At 36.3% G+C, this 19,259-nt stretch overlaps 1 protein-coding gene across 1 annotated transcript in view; it reads left to right on the plus strand.

Annotated features, from left to right (window-relative positions):
• The first annotated feature begins 181 nt into the window (after positions 1-181).
• LOC133550226 (nucleolar protein 10-like) overlaps positions 182-19,259 on the plus strand; it is a 29,423-nt gene continuing 10,345 nt past the window's right edge. Inside the window, exons 1-16 of the mRNA XM_061896377.1 lie at positions 182-371; positions 1,811-1,856; positions 1,934-2,032; positions 6,116-6,193; positions 6,279-6,316; positions 6,524-6,660; positions 6,778-6,843; positions 6,919-6,979; positions 8,718-8,803; positions 9,071-9,149; positions 9,365-9,514; positions 9,654-9,720; positions 14,058-14,110; positions 15,665-15,791; positions 16,664-16,743; positions 17,060-17,158. Of these exons, the coding sequence (XP_061752361.1) occupies positions 306-371; positions 1,811-1,856; positions 1,934-2,032; positions 6,116-6,193; positions 6,279-6,316; positions 6,524-6,660; positions 6,778-6,843; positions 6,919-6,979; positions 8,718-8,803; positions 9,071-9,149; positions 9,365-9,514; positions 9,654-9,720; positions 14,058-14,110; positions 15,665-15,791; positions 16,664-16,743; positions 17,060-17,158 (1,332 nt within the window). The 5' untranslated portion in view covers positions 182-305. The remainder of the gene's footprint in view (positions 372-1,810; positions 1,857-1,933; positions 2,033-6,115; positions 6,194-6,278; positions 6,317-6,523; positions 6,661-6,777; positions 6,844-6,918; positions 6,980-8,717; positions 8,804-9,070; positions 9,150-9,364; positions 9,515-9,653; positions 9,721-14,057; positions 14,111-15,664; positions 15,792-16,663; positions 16,744-17,059; positions 17,159-19,259) is intronic.

Raw genomic sequence — 19,259 nt, forward strand, 5'->3', positions numbered from 1 at the left:
TTTTTTTTTTTAATCAAATAAACTGTAATTTGTGAATAACGTGAAATAAATCTATACTTACGGGAGGAACGTCCTGTAAACTTTAAGTCGAACTCTTCTGCGGTTATTTATTATTCAGATGAAAATGACCAAATGTCGTTTATTGACCCAAATGATAGCGGAACTTCCATGGACTGTATTGGTTCCCAGGCGGACACATTTGTTGCACGGACGTATACTTCCTGTTTAGCGCCGAAACATCAACGTGGGTACTGTACCCCTCGCCGCTGTGTTATGAGTATTCACAACCTTGTTAAGCTTCCAACATGCAGGTTTCTAGTGTAAATGATGTGAAAATTTACAATTTGAGCCATGGGAAGTGTCTACCAGAGGTAAGAACTACCATAACTTTGCTTTCATTAGCCAAAATATTGGTAGAAATTGAATATAAAATATTTTATTGATCCCTGGGGGAAATTCAGCAGACATACCTATTTGGCTAATTACCTGTGTTTTGAAACACAACTTAACTGATTTGTTTTAAAATATGTTCTATGTCATGAATTAAAATGGCTGGAGAGCTACTTGAATGAGAGACAGCAGATGGACCAACATCAATCTACACTCATGAACATAACCTGTGGAGTCCCCCAGGGGTCGATACTGGGACCCACAGTATTTATAATATATATCAACGAAATATGTCAAGTATCAACAGTGCTGAAGTTCTTCCTCTTTGCTGATGTTACAACCATTACATGTGCAGGTGACGACGTGAAGCAAATTCTGACTTCTGTAACTGAGGAGATGATAAAGTTTAATACAAACAAATTGTCTCTGAATTTAAAGAAGACCAAAATAATGCTCTTTAGCAATTGCAAAAGTAAAATACCGATCAAGATTGTTATTGATGATACACCAATAGAATATGTTCAACAAAATTCTTTCTTAGGAGTAGTAATAGATGAAAATATCTTATGGGAGCCTCATATAAGTTACCTCAGGACAAAAGTTGCAAAATATATTGGAATGATGAGGAGATCATGTCATTTATTGAACACCAATGCTCTGCTGTTGTTGTTTCATTCATTTATTATGTTATGTTTAAACTATTGTGTTGAAGTCTGGGGAAATTGTTGTGAATCACATCTAAAGCCTTTAGTCACTCTGCAGAAAAAAGGGCATCAGGATTGTGTCCAATGTTCACTACAGACATCATTCAAATCCACTATTTATGGACTTAAAGCAACTTAAACTGAACGATGTGATCAACTTTAAAACTGCTCAAATTATGTTTAGGGCATCCCAAAACTCTCTACCATCCAATATAAAGAACTTATTCCATGATAGAGATGTTCACCATAATTACAGTTTAAGAGGAAACAACAAATTATATTTGCTTGAATTTAGAACCACTTTAAAATCAATATCCATTTCAGTGCCTGGAGTCACTCTGTGGAACAATTTAGGGGACAAGTTAAAAACGTGTTCTAACATTATTCAATTTAAAACACTGTTTAAAAAAGAAGTACGAGGAGGAAAGAGAGTGATGCCCTCAGCACAGAGCGATGGTAGAGAGGTGTATGGTCAGAGAGTGTTTGGGCCCGTGTGTGTGTGCGTGTGTGTGTTGTCTTGTCTTGTCTCATAGTATTGTTAGTGTGCAGGAGTTTTTCTTGTTTTTGTTTATAGAGTATTGTTCTTGTATTATATTGTTTATGTTAAATGTGGAATGAGTGAGAGGGGTTGGGCTATTATAAGCAGCTGCTTCATTTTAATTAAATTCAATTCAAAATAAACAACAGTCTAATCCGTATTTGTTTTCAACTTCCAGTGGTTGTCAGACCGCAAGAAGAGACAACTGCAAAAGAAAGATGTTGGTAAGTTCCAATGTATTCATGTTGCAATAGTCAATAGTTGACATCTTAGTCTGTCTTACTGTATTTTTTATTTCTAGACATCCAGCGGAGGATTGAGCTTATCCAGGACTTTGAGATGCCCACCGTGTGCACCTCTATTAAGGTGTCTCGAGATGGGCAGTTCATCCTTGCAGCTGGTAAAAAAAACAAAAAACGTTTATCTTTGGTGTTTGTTTTCAAGTATGAAAATGGCAATATCCATCCATTTTTTACCGCTTGTCCGTTTCGAGGTCACGGGGGTCACTGGAGCCCATCTCAGCTGCATTAAGGCGGAAAGCGGGGTAAACCCTGGAGAAGTCGCCACCTCATCTCAGGGCCAACACAGATATGAGCTAAAAATATTAACTCTACAGTATATGAGACTATCGCTCCTAAAGTCGGTTCAGTGTGTTATTTTCTTTTATTGGGTATACTATACTGGATATCCATCCATTTCCTATCACTTATCCCTTTTAGTGTTGCGGGGGTGGGTGATACCTCATCGCAGGGCCAGCTCAGATAGACAACAGTCACACTCACATTTACACACGAGGGCTAATTTAGTGTTGCCAATCAACCTTTACACAGTTGAATGCCTTTGGAGGTGGGAGGAAGCCGCCGGGGTATCCAGAGGGAACCCACACAGTCACAGGGAGACCATGCAAACACAGGACATTCTCGCTGTCAGGCACAGGCACTAACCAATGCTCCACCGTGCCACACTATATTGGATAGATGAGTGTAAAAGTGACTTAAAGGTGTTATTTCATACTTAGAGGGCTCTCATACTGTAAATATCCAGTAGTTATCCTCCTTTCATGGCATCTTCCGGGTCCTGTTTTTAGTTTTTTGCTATTGCAGCGATCAAGTCGCTTAACTAGCCTCCATCCACGTGACATGCTCCATAATTCAACATATCTGTTTACACAAAGTTAATATTTTGGCAGAAATGTCTTCTCCGTCGTTTAAGTGCTTCCAGCTCTTTCGCGTTGTCAATTTGATCAAATCAAATACATTGCAAGTTGCCACGCTCCTGTCATGAATGCGCGTTCACCCGAGTGATGCTGAGGTTTGAGTCAAACGGACACGATTGCTGGCAACAATACGACTGAGGATAATTTTTTCATTGAGAGCAAAATCCGGGGAAAAACGGGATCAGTAAAACGCTAACAAAGGAGGAAAAAATTCGTTATTTTCCGGTAAAAAAGGGAACTTTGACAGTTATGCTTCACAGACAGTGTGGCTCCTACCCCGCCACACTGTGAGTGGAGGAGGCATGACAGCACCCAGTGCAGACAGAATGAGCATAGAGACTTCTTCGTTAAACATTTAGGATTACATATATCGGTATGGCGGTATTGTCTCAAATACATACCTCTATCTAAAATATACCGGTATAATTCCTATTACTGGTATACCGCCCAGCCCTAAGGAGACTTATTATATAAGTAAAGAAGAGTGGACAGCCGTTTACACATTTTCATGCTTTCTGTGACATCAAGGAAAAAATTATATCAGTGAGCTTTAAAAATGCCTCACCTATAAGCTACGTGAAGGAGCCTGGAATTGTTTTTGTTTAAATGTTTGCAATATTTCAGGGTTCCTCACAAGGAAACCTTACAATGTATTCAATTCATAAACTGCGTAGTAGTTGAGTACTAATTGAGTAGATGGCAACTTATTGAGATGTAGAGAAATCCAGTATTTTTTTTAATACATTTTCCCTAGATTTCCAATGTTTTGAAATGCAAATCTTAATGCTTTTCTGACCCACAGCATTCAAATTTACACTAACCATAAATAAACTTCTGACATGTCTTATGTTTACAAACCCCGTTTTTCTTATGAGTTGGGAAATTGTTAGATGTAAATATAAACAGAATACAATGATTTGCAAATCCTTTTCAACTCATATTCAGTTTAATGCACTACAAAGACAAGATATTTGATGTTCAAACTCATAAACTTAATTTTTTTTTGCAAATAATAATTAACTTAGAATTTCATGGCTGCAACACGTGCCAAAGTAGTTGGGAAAGGACATGTTCACCACTGTGTTACATCAGCTTTTCTTTTAACAACACTCAATAAACGTTTGGGAACTGAGGAAACTAATAGTTGAAGCTTTGAAAGTGGAATTCTTTCTCATTCTTGTTTTAGTCGTTCAACAGTCCGCGGTCTCCGCTGTCGTATTTTATGCTTGTTAATGCGCCACACATTTTCGATGGGAGACAGGTCTGGACTGCAGGCGGGCCAGGAAGTACCCGCACTCTTTTACTACGTAACCACGCTGTTGTAACACGTGGCTTGGCATTGTCTTGCTGAAATAAGCAGGGGCGTCCATGATAACGTTGCTTGGATGACAACATATGTTGCTCCAAAACCTGTGTAGACCATTCAGCATTAATGGTGCCTTCACAGATGTGTAAATTACCCATGCCTTGGGCACTAATACACCCCCATACCATCACAGATGCTACCTTTTGAACTTTGCGCCTATAACAATCCGGATGGTTATTTTCCTCTTTGTTCCGGAGGACACCACGTCCACAGTTTCCAAGTATAATATGATATGTGGACTCGTCAGACCACAGAACACTTTTCCACTTTGCGTCAGTCCATCTTAGATAAGCTCGGGCCCAGCGAAGACAGCGGCGTTCCATGGTGTTGTTGATAAATGGGTTTTGCTTTGCATAGCAGAGTTTTAACTTGCACTTGCAGATGTAGCTACCAACTGTAGTTACTGACAGTGGTTTTATGAAGTGTTCCTGAGCCCACGTGGTGATATCCTTTACACATTGATGTCGGTTTTTGATGCTGTACCGCCTGAGGGATCAAAGGTCTATAATATCATCGCTTATGTGCAGTGATTTCTCCAGATTCTCTGAACCTTTTGATGATTTTACGGACCGTAGATGGTAAAATCCCTAAATTCCTTGCAATAGCTCGTTAAGAAATGTTGTTCTAAAACTGTTCGACAATTTGCTTACAAATTGGTGACCCTCGCCCCATCCTTGTTTGTGAATTACTTAGCATTTCATGGAAGCTGCTTTTATACCCAATCATGGCACCCACCTGTTCTCAATTAGCCTGCACACCTGTGGGATGTTCAAATTAAGTGTTTGATGAGCTTTTCTCAACTTTATCAGTATTTATTGCCACCTTTGCCAACTTCTTTGTCACGTGTTGCTGGCATAAAATTCTAAAGTTAATGATTATTTGCAACAACAAAAAAATGTTTATCAGTTTGAACACTAAATATGTTGTCTTTGTAGCATATTCAACTGATTATGGGTTGAAAATGATTTGCAAACCATTGTATTCTGTTTATATTTACATCTAACCCAATTTCCCAACTCATATGGAAACGGGGTTTGTATTTTGAGTATTTAACATTATTTGTTAGATATAATTCATCCTGTCACAAGTATTTAATGTGGCCAACATCAGTCTCATGACAGTATGAGACCTCCTTTTTGCCGTGGCTACATGTTATCAATGTAGTGTTAATGCTCAGTCAAGCACAATAGGGCGAGACAACTTGCAGGTATACAGAGCCAGTAACGTTAGAGATTAAAATTAATATCACTCACCAAATGTGCTTATAATAAATTAATCACAATTAGGTGACAATGTGACAACTTTTATTTTGTTATTCAATGATCCATTAAAACAAGAAAATGTTCTTCATTTCTATCTTATTGATGATATTTACCAGGCTGGAGACAGGCAGAGATGTGGGATACATAAACTTGTCCCACTAGAAGCTTTTAACATAGCTCATCATGTCCACTGAAATATTCACACACATACATGCACACATTCATATTTAGTTGGATTATAGAAATGTAAGGGGTTAGTTAAAAAATACCTCTTAAAGATTTCAAATGGGCCTTTGGTGGAGAACGAAGATCTGTTTTGAAACTTCTCTGACCCGCAGCATTAGATACATGTAATAACGGTGTTTATGAAATCCCCTGATTTTTGGGGTGTTATATTAACCACAACATTAGTGCTGCATAAAACATGTTGCTACTTGACTGAAGTTTCCTAAAAAATAATGTTTAAAAAAAAAAGTACTAAAACTACTTAAAGCCTTGTCCACATGTTTACTAACATATACTAATCATGTTTAAAAAACATTTATTGCAAATTAATATGTGTTACAAATATCATTTATCGGCCTCCTTGACTTGAACAAATCATATCGGTCAATTTTTAATCTGTATGTATCATTTCAGGCACGTACAAGCCCAGGTTTCGATGTTATGACACCTACCAGCTGTCACTGAAGTTTGAACGTTGCCTGGATTCAGACAGTAAATGCTAACTTTTTGTCTTGTTGCATGTCCATATCATTCACGTAATTATATTCTGATGAATTCTATTTTCCTCCCTTAAAAGTTGTGGCCTTCGACATATTGTCTGATGACTATTCAAAGGTAATTAAAAATGTATTGTTTCTGACTACTTACTCAAGTGAATATTTGTGTTGTGAATTGTTTGCCATAGTGTCATGTTTTTTTTAATTAAATATTTTTTTATTTTCTATTTAAGGAAGCAATGTAAACTATCTCATAAATGCTCACGTTACAATACATTTATTTATTCATTCTTTTATTTAACTTCAATTCTGAATGTGTCCTCAGCTTGTGTTCCTACTCTCTGATCGATATGTGGAGTTTCATTCCCAGTATGGTTACTACTACAAAACCAGAATTCCAAAGTTTGGACGGGACTTTTCTTACCATTACCCCTCGTGTGATCTTTATTTTGTGGGATCTAGGTGAGGGCATTTTACATTTTGAGACATTAATCCCTTTTAATTTGACATGTTTTATAGGACATATCTTATATTTTCTGTAAGAATGGATTAGTTGTATGTTGGTTTTTTTCCCCCCAGTTCAGAGATCTACAGACTGAATCTTGAACAGGGTCGTTTCCTCAACTCATTTCAGACAGATGCAATGTGAGTGTTTTCCACATTAATTGCCAAGGATCTTTTCTCTGTCTCACTGTTTTTCCTTCTTGTCTTCTCCACCAGAGAGCACAATGTGTGCGACATTAACCCTGTCCATCATTTGTTTGCCAGTGGAACCTCTGAGGTACTTTATCATATAGTGCTGTATCTAAAACAAGGCAGTGAGTGGTCACTTGTAGACACAAGTACACGCATGGTAGTAGTTGCTCACTGCATAAAAATCTAAATTTAAAAAGTCAAATTTAAACCACTTTCTTGTACCAAAATAATTACTTTCTGTAACGATGACAAAAGTTATGCTTAGCTTTGTTAAAATGTATTTTTTGCAACATATTTGAGCTAGTTGACCAGTTACACAGTTGACCTGCACGTAGTCTCCACCCAGAGATTTAAAGAAATGTTTTGACCATTCTACCATTACCAGTCATATAGTGACTCAACATATGCAATTTTCTGATAATGCAGTAAATCCCATGTCATTTATTGCATGGGGTTCACGTGTCAAACAGCAGTTTTCAATGCCACCACTGACCTCATCCAATAGGGGAACATTTGTTCTGCCAATGTATCCCCAGATTATGAGTGTTATGTTTGAAAATGCTGTAAAAATGGCTTTATTTTTCCAGTTTTCAAAAAAAATTATTGAGCAGTGGCTTTGATTCTTGAACTGAGCTTTTCAAACTTTCCAGGTATTACAAAAGTTAAATGTGTAAAAGTATTAGGCCCACATTAGATTTGTTGTTGAGCAATGTTACAGAATATTATGTAAGACCTTCCTGTGCCCAGACTGAACTGCTAACACAACACATTCACTTTGGCGAATTCTGGGGGTGGACGGTTATATTTTGTGTGAATGCTTTTTATCAATCACACAAAATGGTATTCTAATTATTATTCCACCCCATTTTCTGTCCACCGCCATCTCCCACTTTTTTTAACCAATTTAAAGCCATTCTACTTTTTAAATGTTCACCCCTGGCCTTGTCAATAAGTCCATTAACCTACGACAAATGAAAATTAAGTTGGTGTGTTTTCCAACGACGATAGATATGCATGTCCATGTTTAGGTGGCATTCACACTTTTTTTTTATCGCTTTCAATATTTAGGTGCAACTTTGTTTGTCAATACTTTATTTAGCCATTTTATTTATTATTTTGGTTGTGTATATCAATAGTTATTTGGTCTCGTAAAAATAACGCCAATAATATTGTTTATTGGCAATAATTTAAGGGTCAATATATCTATAAGCAAAGTGTATATTTATATATTATTATTATTGTTATCAGCCCAGGCCTAGTTTATCAACATCTGCCTCAAGCAACTCAAGGAACAATGAAATATAATGTCAGTTACTTTTTCTAAATAACTAATTATTCTTCCAATGAGGTAACTGAGTTACTAACTCAATTATTTATTTATTTTTTATCTATATTATATTTTATTTTTTATTATTTGTGTAGAAAATTTGTAACAAATTAATTACTTCAAGATAATATGACCAACACGAGTAGATAATATTAGTCAATTATCCTTGATATCCTTTTTTTAGCAACTTTTGCAAGTTTAAACCTCAGTCATATACAGTATGTTTCTTACTTGATTCGCACATGTCTTGTAAACATTCTTACTTTTTTTGGCTAATTTCGATGTTTGTATAATGATGCATGCATGCTGGCTTTTTGAACACATTTTTCAGGTATACACCTACGGAGTCTTATATTTGATACTTGACACATGCCAATTGTTTGTAGCTCATTTCAGTTCTCTCTTAAATTGCTTTTTGTAGTTGTTGGAATTAAAATTAGCTTTGGAATTTGGTCTTAAATTTTCCTGCATTTTACTGTTTATTCCTGTCTTATAGGGAAGGGTGGAATGCTGGGACCCTCGTGTCAGGAAACGAGTGGGTCTTCTCGATTGTGCCCTAAGCAGCCTCAGAGAAGGAATGCAGTATGTAACAACCTGTCACATAAATATGACAAATTATTTCTGTTGACCTCAACTTTTCTTGTGCATTGAAAGCTGGCACTGTCAAAAAAAAACGACTGACACGCCATGTGTCATTCTGCTTCTCTGTAGGAGCCTCACAGATATTTTAGAAGCAGTAGTAGCTTACTGACAATCCATTGTTTACAGATAACTTTTATGCCTTTCAAGTATATTAAAATGTACCTTTCTGCAAATAATGTGATACTTTGTTTATGTTCTTGTTTCCAGAATTCTCAGTTTGCCCTCTATAACTGCACTGAAGTTTAACGGCCCTCTCTCCATAGCAGTGGGGACCAGTACTGGACAGGTGAGCCTTATGTACTGAAGAGACACTATAGTAGAATATTTGGGAAAAGGAAGTTATATTTTGAATATAGCATATCTTTGAATGTACTCGCACAAGCAAGTTGGTGTCCTCTGGAGTGATGGTAGCCTGTTGGTTGTGTATGTATGTGTGTGTGTGCGTGCGTGCGCAGGCATGTATATATGTACTGTATATGTCCCTTGATTTTCTGACTAAAGGTGCTGTTGTATGACCTGCGATCCAACCAACCGCTGCTCGTGAAAGACCACTTCTACAACCTCCCAATTAAATCGCTCAATTTCCACAACGAGATGGACCTGGTTGTGTCAGCGGACGCCAAAATAATAAAAATGTGGAACAAAGACAATGTAAGAAGTTACAGATGTTAGTGTTATATTATATACCCTCTGGTCATAACTTTTAATACACATTCTCTCAAGACTCATACTCCATGAAACAGATTAATGCTCTTTGTATGACATGCTCTTCTTCCACGACTCACCACAGGGCAAAGTGTTCTCTTCCATCCAGACTGAAAGCAACATTAATGATGTGTGCATATATCCCAACTCAGGTGAGAACAATGTATTACCACTGTTGTTTGAATATAGGCCTCACAATAAACATTTAATGGTAATGTATGTCAAAAGTAAGTAGAGTAGCAAATGACAAAATGAGTTTATATACTGAGCAAATTATTTCTATGTATAAATATGAACACATTCAACAAAGAAATTACAAAGCAGTACCTTGTTTCCACTTGGTTTGACAGACTAAGTCTGTTTTTGTGCCGCAAATAAGTTATTAGAAGATAGAAGAGCCAATTGTTTTAATATTATCTAACATAAAGAGAGCTTTAGACGCAATCCATCTAACAAAGTTTTATAATAAAGGATGACACAGCACTAAAATATTTAAACACAAAAGTGGTGTTCAAAGAAATTACTGCATAAAAGCAGTCAGCCAAACATTTGGATTAGTATTCTGACAATTAACTCTTGTAAAATCATGTTATGTGGTTTTGATATGAACAAGAACTAATGAGAACATTAAACCCATGGTCTGACTCTAAAACGAGATCGTGAGGAAGTGTTAATTAATGATCCAGCTCATAATAAATCATGAAAGGAGATTTTTTTTAAATAAGTGAATGCTTTTGTAAATACATAAAACCATAGGAGAACCTATAAGTATGGGAAATTATGTTTTTTTTTTCTTAAGCGACATTTGCACTTATTTTGTTACATTAAGTAATTCATATTTTGAAAAGAGAAACTGGAAATTGTGATGTATCATGTTGTAATTGTAGTGCATGTTCAAAAAAGACTTAAACCATAACCCATATTTTTAACAAACAAGCAAACGTTGCTGTCCACCTTTGGGTGGCGCCAGTTGATCTTGGCTTGAAGGTTAGTAGGTTTATACTGGCTACAAAGGTGACCATAATCTTTAGTTTTAAAGCTATCCATATATTAAAACAATTCTCATTCTTGAATATATTGTTGTGTCACTTGGCCCATTTAGCTTGAGAAAATACTTTTTTCATTCTTAATTGCAATGATTTTCTCTTTTTATGCATTTGAAATTGTGAATACATGCTAGCAATAGGTGCATAACACTGCAAGTAATTGCATTCGATCCATTCCACATATACAGTGCATCCGAAAAGTACTCACAGCACTTCACTTTTTCCCCATTTTATGTTACGGCCTTATTCCAAAATGAAATGAATTCATTTTTGTCCTCAACATTCTACACATAATACCCCATAATGACAATGCAAAAACGTTTTTAGGAGCTTTTTGCAAATGTATTACAAATGAAGAACTAAGAAAAAAAATATATATATAAATGTGTGTGTGTGTGTGTGTGTGTGTATGAGGGCTCCAACTAACGATTAATTTGATAATCGATTAATCTGTCGCTTATTGCTTCGATTAATCGATTAATAATCGGATAAAAGAGACAAACTACATTTCTGTCCTATCCAATACTTTATTTTAAAAAACAGCATACTTAGACTTAGACAAACTTTAATGATCCACAAGGGAAATTGTTCTGGCACCATGTCCTTTCGACTTGCCAAATAAAACAAGGCAAGTGTTACAAAAATGTTTTTTTTTTATAAAGTGCACCATTGTCCTGCACAATAGCAATAATTTTGCTTAGGGAAATTTCAAACCTGGCTACTACATTTTCCAACTATTCTGCGATGTTGGATGCTGAATGTCTTTCCTCTAGTGGCATGGTCGTAAGGCAGATTGACTTCATGTTCCATTTGTCTCCAATGTAGTGGCATGTATTGCCAAGGTAGGCTACACTTGTCCACACATCAGTAGTGAGAGCAATTTTGCTCTGGGTGGCTTTTATGTCAGTCTACAACTGCATGGAATGTCCGCTCGTACTTCCTCTCCATCAGTTTGGTAAAATGGTTCCTCGAGGGAAGAGTGTAACCAGGGTTGAGGACGTAAATCATTTGTCTAAAACCTTCATCCTCCACCATTAATAGTTGCCTCATGTCAGTTAGCAACATATTCAGGATAGCATCAGTCAATGCAGCCGCTTGCTGTGGTGTGCACACCTTCCTTTGTACCAAATCTCTAATGCTGCCTTGTTTCTTTCTGAAATGAGAGAAACCATATTACGAATGTACATAGTAGCATCATTTACATGTAACTCAATACATACCCAGTTGATTTAATTAATAATTTCTGACGTAAAAGACAAATACGCCACCACAGTAAAAAAAAAAACAACTAAGTTAAATAAATGGACATTGGAGTTGCAGAATACACCAATAACAACACAGAAATGTAACTCATCACATCAAAACTGGATCAGATATAGTACACGTTTCTTTTCTGAATAATAAAGGATTCACTTTAGGCTACCTCTGAATAATAGCATGAAATATTCCAGCACCTTCATAACGTTTAGTTATACTAAAGCGTCACTCAAGACTAAATAGATTTATATAGCTTTATTGGGCCCAGCTACATTGATCCATTATCAAAGCAACCTGAAATATTTCTGTCTGTTACGTTTATACGTGCGTTTTCTCTCTGAAAACGGAGTCAAATGTGCCGGAGACACATTATCAGCCCCGCGTTGCAACAAAGACATAACGTTAAAGTTACTCACAAAAAATGCTGAACTTATGAATGAATGCCTGTTGCGACTCAAAACAACATAGAAAATGAAGTCACCGCACTATCCAAACAGTTCCTAACACTGAAAGTTAATACACAACAGTTGCTGCTGCGCTTCCAGAAAAAAATCTCCTCGTTAACAAAAGATTAAAAACACACAAAGATGGACACAACGGATCAATATACTCGGACTATGGACTTAAAAAAGTTACGTACCGTGAGTTCTCTTCATCCATGGCTCCAACATGCTTCCTGTACAGTTGCTGCTGAAGCAATGTTGTCCTCCGTGCCATGCGAGGTCCATGCTGCACGTTTTGCAGGAAATGTCTTCTTTGAAGTCTTTAAAGTAAAGTGTTCTGAGACTTAGGACAACTTATGTCGTACACTTTTCTCAATTGAAGCAATAACCTCGAGATGTTTCTCCGCTGAACTATCCGTACTGTTTGCCTCCACCATTTTTCGAACGTTTCCACAAAGGAGACGGTGTGGTCACGTGAGCTGCACATGGCACATCATTGGCTGGTTCACTGTTACCTCATGAGACTTAGCCTCAGCGCAGCCCTGGCGCTGTTTTGTACTGTTTTTGTACTTATTTTGATTATTGTTTTTCAGCTGTTTGTAAATGTTGCAGTTTATAAATAAAGATTTAGGGGGGACAAAATATATCTAAAAAAAAAAGCCTGCGCATTGCATACATCCAACGAATCGATGACTAAATTAATCGATTTAATCGATTAGTTGTTGCAGCCCTAACTGTGTATGTATATATATGTGTGTATGTGTATATATATATGTGTGTGTGTGTGTGTGTGTGTGTGTGTGTGTGTGTATATATATATATATATATATATATATGTGTGTGTGTGTGTGTGTATGTATGTATATATATATGTGTATAAAAACATATACACATATATATGTGTATATATATATATATATATATATGTATACACATATATATGTGTATATATATATATATATATATATATATATATATATATATATGTATATATATATGTAGGTGTGGGAAAAATCACAAGAGATGAAGTAGTCTTGTGATTTTTCCCACACCTACATATTGCGCTCTACCACGGTATCGAGCACTATTCTCTGGGTAATCCAATCAAGACATATGTATATATATACATATATATATATATATCTACTTATGTTTATATATATATATATATATATATATATATATATATATATATATGTATGTAGGTGTGGGAAAAAATCACAAGACTACTTCATCTCTACAGATCTGTTTCATGAGGGGTTCCCTCAATCATCAGGAGATTTTAATGGAAGCATTCACATACAATGGTTTATATAGAGCACAGAGTGGGTGGGTACAGGCAGGCGTAGGGTGTGGTGATTGGCTCATGTGTTACCTAGCTAAAAATAGTTCCTCAGCATTAGTTTTTATAATAACAATGACGCTAATACTTGGTTAATAAGCAGGTCACAACATGTAAATAGGGTATTGTTGGAAGTTTTTTTGGAGCGCTTTTTGTGATTGATTGATAGCTGGATAAAATAGTTTAATTCACGACATTGTTAGCCGCGTGGTATGATACATATACCGGTATTACACATTAGAATGCTGAAAAACAAAACAGATGTGTGTTCTTATCTTAAAATGGGATTATGAATCCTGGGTAAAATTACGAAAAAAAAAATTTAATGTACTGTTTTTACACTATTTTAGATGTATTTGTTTCTCATTACACTATTCTTTCTCCTTATGTCTGTTTGGCAGGTATGATGTTCACTGCCAATGAAGATCCAAAGATGAACACATTCTACATTCCGGTGAGTAAAGAAATAGTTTTTCCTACAACCCACAGACAAATACTACCAAGCACATATCTCAGTACTTATCTTAATGGATGTTCTCACAATTATTGGTGCAATAAAAGTTCTGGTTGGTGTGCACATTACAAAGTTGCCAAACACAGTTACTCACATAATTGCACCACGTGTGGGCACTTGTACTACTCTAGTGTACTAGCAACGAGACCAAAAAGAATGACGGGGGGAAAAAAAGCAGTCGTTTTTTTAGACTTTGTACTTGGAGCCTTTCATCAGCATTTCCAAGAGTGTAAGAGACACATCTGTCTATTCCAACTAAGTTAAATGTTATGACAGATCTCGATCCAATCCAATATGATGTCACGTCGTGGATTTGTGTTGATAGCATATGATATGTTCATTTTCTAAATTCTTATGACCATTTGTTGTATCCAACAACAAGATTTACAATATTAACAGGGATATCGGCAACATTAAATATGGCTTCTTTCAAATAATCCCTTTTTTAACTTGCATAGAAAACAAAAAAATAAGAGAATACTGGGCTTGTGCTAATAATACATTTTGTTGGGCAAAATATTGTCCCACAAATTATTCAGGATAAAAAAAAAATAATTTAAAAAAGGGATGATATCATTGTAGACGATAGATAAATTATATTATTGTCAGCATTATTGTGAGACCAAGTCGAGCACTATTGCAATCATAATATATAACAAAAAATAATGCAAGTATTGCTTTTCAGAGGCAATACATTTTAATTTGTCTTTTTTTTTTCACCATTGCAATTCAAAGGTCAATAACTTTTAACTATCCTAAATAAGTAAACAAACAATCAAATACTTTTGAATCTCAATATCTGTTAGCAAAATGTGCACTTGAGTAGATGTTGTGCATTTTTACCCCAGTTGGAAAAACTAGGTCAGTGGTGGTAAATATCAAGTTGAATAATTTCCTGGCACACTAACGTGTTGGGAACCACTGCCTTGAATAATACAGAATAAAGTGTAGAACTTTATCAAAGATGAACAATCCTAGACAACTCTGGCACACTTTAAAGTTGAAGTTATGACCTGTCAGGGTCACTCCGGTCCTATAGGTGGCAGTGTTGTGCATTACAATTTGGCTGCCCAACTGATACTATATTTAAAAATAATTGACTTATTGGGTCATTCTTTGACATGTGTCCCTCAACACAGTTTAAAAAAATGTATATGTAGTATATGTTCAATCCTGCTGACAGAACACGTTGGTTTGGGTTAGAACATAATCAAACTCAATCAATATCGTTGATAGAAGTTCCTTTTTAGGACTGCAACTATACCAGATCCTTTCAGTGTTTCAACTATCTTATAAATGTATTAAGTGTACTGGTGTGGATTTACAGTGCACGTCAGTGTAATACCAGAACATTTATCGTCTACAATGATATCATCCCTTTTTTTAGATACTGATGAGTTTCCTAATCTTCATCTCACTAATGTTATACTTTGTCAAATTTTTGTTTTCTTCAGTCAGCGATTTAATCCGAAATTTGTGTTTTTCTGAGTTCAGGCTCTAGGCCCGGCACCTCGCTGGTGCTCCTTCCTTGACAGCCTCACCGAAGAGCTGGAAGAAAGCCCTGAGTGCACTGTGTATGACGACTACAAGTTTGTCACCCGCAAGGACCTGGAAACTTTGGGTAAGGCCTTGTTGCATTAATGTTTTTGTTTTTCTGCTGGGTAATACACATCTTATTTTGTTTTATTCTTACTGAGAAATATAAATGTATATTAAATCCCCACTTTTCACGGAGGTTTGGCTGTGGACACAACTAATTTATGGTAATCGAGCTGCTCACCCGCTCCCCCACAGCTGTGGTGCATTCAGGGCTGCAGAGCAAAGTGGGACATCTCAACGCTTAGTAAAAAAAGCATTACAAATAAGCAATTGCAATAATTTGCAGGATCACAAATGCTGAATTGCAAACATGCTAAGTTCTACTGTTATTATTTTAATGCTTCTATAAAAATTAAAAACTGCACCTAACTTTCACCGCAACCTAACTTTGGATGCATGGGGGGAGGACTAAGGAGGGCTGGGTGTGGGCGTATCCCTGAGGAATGGTTGAATGAACATTGGAATGCAGTCTCAGCAGTAAAAAAGATCAAATGGCAAAGAGCAGAGAGGTGGTTGGCTGCTGTCGAATAACGGTTGGACACAGCAGCGGTAACGTGGCCTGTTACATAACTTTGAGTAGACCACGTCAATGGAAGATCCTTTGGGAGCATTTACACACTCACAGGCATTAAATACATACCGGTAGCTTCTTTACGAGTGAGTCATCTGAGGGTGGAGAGCACATATCGCTACATTCTTACAAAATGTAACGATATGCTTTTCATTGGATTGCAACAATATTAATATTATCCAATTTACCCTAAAACTGGTCACAAACACCTTGGAATTAAAGTTGGATATACAAATATTATATAATGTAGCTCATCAAAGCTTTATATGAATCACCACCCCCATCCTAAAGAACAATGTACATCACCTTGATTTTCTTTTAAGGTTTGTCTCATCTGGTTGGGTCGTCCCTACTGAGAGCGTACATGCATGGCTATTTCATGGACATCAGGCTCTACCATAAGGTGTGTTGTTTCATATTCCTTTAATATATGAAGAAAAAAAATATCAGTGCAATCGTTTATGTCATATTTATGAATCTTAAGGATTTATGACATCACTGACCAGCCACTTCATTAGAAATAATAAATTGCCTTCCTTGTGATATTTAGCTTATTTTATAAAACTTTAGAAAAAAATCATGCAACAGTAATGCAACATACACTTTGTGATTACAATTTTAGCAGCAGGTGAGTTTTCATGATCATAAGCAGTTTTATTTTAATTATAAACATGTAGCGTACAGGTGTTAAATTTAACACTTAGGCTTTTTGGTCTCAGGTCAAAAGCTTGGCAAATCCTTTTGCATTTGAGGAGTACCGCAAAGATAAGATCCGGCAAAAGATCGAGGAGACCAGGACTCAGAGAGTACAAGTTAAGGTAAGCCATTCTGACACCATAACATGACCCTGGCAGTTAGCATTAGAGCTGCACCATTTTGATGAACAGAATGTGCCAATTTTTTATTTAAAGAAGTATGCTGTTGTTTTGGCTTACTTAAAGCCACTGAAATTCTAGTAGTTGTCGATACAGGTTATTAAATCATGAACCGTAAGATGCTTCTTGTCTGAACTTTTAAAGTACAATAAATGACTTCTGCCGTGTAGAATATTATCTTCAAAATTTAGACCTAATTAAATAATCAAACTTAAAAGTTATTGTGGCCTTCATGTCAAGTTTGGTTTAAGAGTTTGATATTTATTCCTAAACACATATTGAAACTGTAAAAAATTGAGGGGCATTTAGATATTTTACCAAGTCAAATTGTCCCTGACGCAAACTATATGTGGCCTCCATAAGAAGTAGTATACTCTATTGACTACAGTGAGGTAGAATATTTTCTCTAAACAAACACCGTTTTCTAATAATAGTAATAATAAGTAAGATTAGTTTAGCATCTTTCAAGGAGCCCTCAACAATATTGCAGTTATAGATATATGTGTCTGTGAATGTATGTTGGGGATGTGATATTTACAGTAGAGTAGTATCACTACTTTGGTGAACAGGTGGCGTTTAAGGAGTCTTTAAAAAAATATCCAAGAAAGTAACATCACAGATTTTAATGTGGAGAGAGCTTCAAAGTGAGGAAGCTGTGATACTGAAAACTGTGTCACAAAGTCACTGCAGTTTGGTGTGCGAATATATGTAAACAGGTGGTGTATAGTTAGGAAACGATATTTTTCAGACTATATGTCGCAGTTTTGAGCGACTTATGTGTGAAATTATTAACACATTAACGTAAAATATCAAATAATATTATTTATCTCATTCGCGGAAGAGACGTAGAAAATGTCAGCAATTGTCACACACACTTCAGCAATCATCACACACACGTCAACCAATAAGAATTTGGCGGGGTAGGGTCATGGCAGAAGTCATTGTGGGTCATGGAATGCTAACTGCTATATGTTATATGCTACTGCCGTAGCTATTAAAATGGATCATTTCATCGTTGGCGGTAACTTATAAAAACTGAGAAGAGCTGAACAAAAATGGCACCAAAAAGGAAGTCATGTACTGCAGATTACACAATGTCAAATCATATTATTTATCTCATTCGCGAAAGAGACGAAGAAAATGTCAGCAATCGTCACACACACGTCAGCAATCGTCACACACACGTCAAACAATAAGAATTCGGCGGGGAAGGGTCGTGGCAGAAGTGCATTGTGGGTCATGGAATGCTATATGCTATATGCTACTGCCGTAGCTATTAAAATGAATCATTTCATCGTTGGCGGTAATTTATATAAACTGAGAAGGGCTGAACAACAATTGGACCGAAAAGGAAATCATGTACTGCAGATTACATGCTTGACGTAGTGAAATATGCAGCAGAAAACGACAAGAGGAAGTGGCGCATACCTTTGGAGTTGGCAGAGTTGTTCAGAAGCGACATCGATGTAGAAGATTTTATCGGCTTTATCGATTTGGAGTGACAGATTGTTTGGTAAACGTATAGCATGTTCTATATGTTATAGTTATTTGAATGACTCTTACCATAATATGTTACGTTAACATACCAGGCATGTTCTCTGTTGGCTTTTTATGCATCATATAACGTACACTTATTCAGCCTGTTGTTCACTATTCTGTATTTATTTTAAATTGCCTTTCAAATGTCTATTCTTGGTGTTGGATTTTATCAAATAAATTTCCCCCCAAAAAGCGACTTATACTCCAGTACAACGTATATATGTTTTTTTCCTTCTTTATTATGCATTTTTGGCCGGTGCGACGTATACCCTAGAGCGACTTATAATCTGAAAAATACGGTACCTGGGTCGCTTTACCATTGGCTGTTGAGAGTGCAGTAGTATTGTTTTTGTGTCTTTTTTATGATCTCAGTGGTCGTGGCTAGAGACGCCAGATATAGAGCAGGTTTAGTTTGCCACCTGATTTCGAGTAGCTTCCTATTAGTGGGTGAACAATCCGACGCTTGGTGAATTCTACTTCACAATGACAGGAAGAGCCGAGATCG

The sequence above is a fragment of the Nerophis ophidion genome, linkage group LG03 (genome assembly GCF_033978795.1).
Source record: "Nerophis ophidion isolate RoL-2023_Sa linkage group LG03, RoL_Noph_v1.0, whole genome shotgun sequence".
In the NCBI taxonomy this organism is placed as follows: domain Eukaryota; kingdom Metazoa; phylum Chordata; class Actinopteri; order Syngnathiformes; family Syngnathidae; genus Nerophis; species Nerophis ophidion.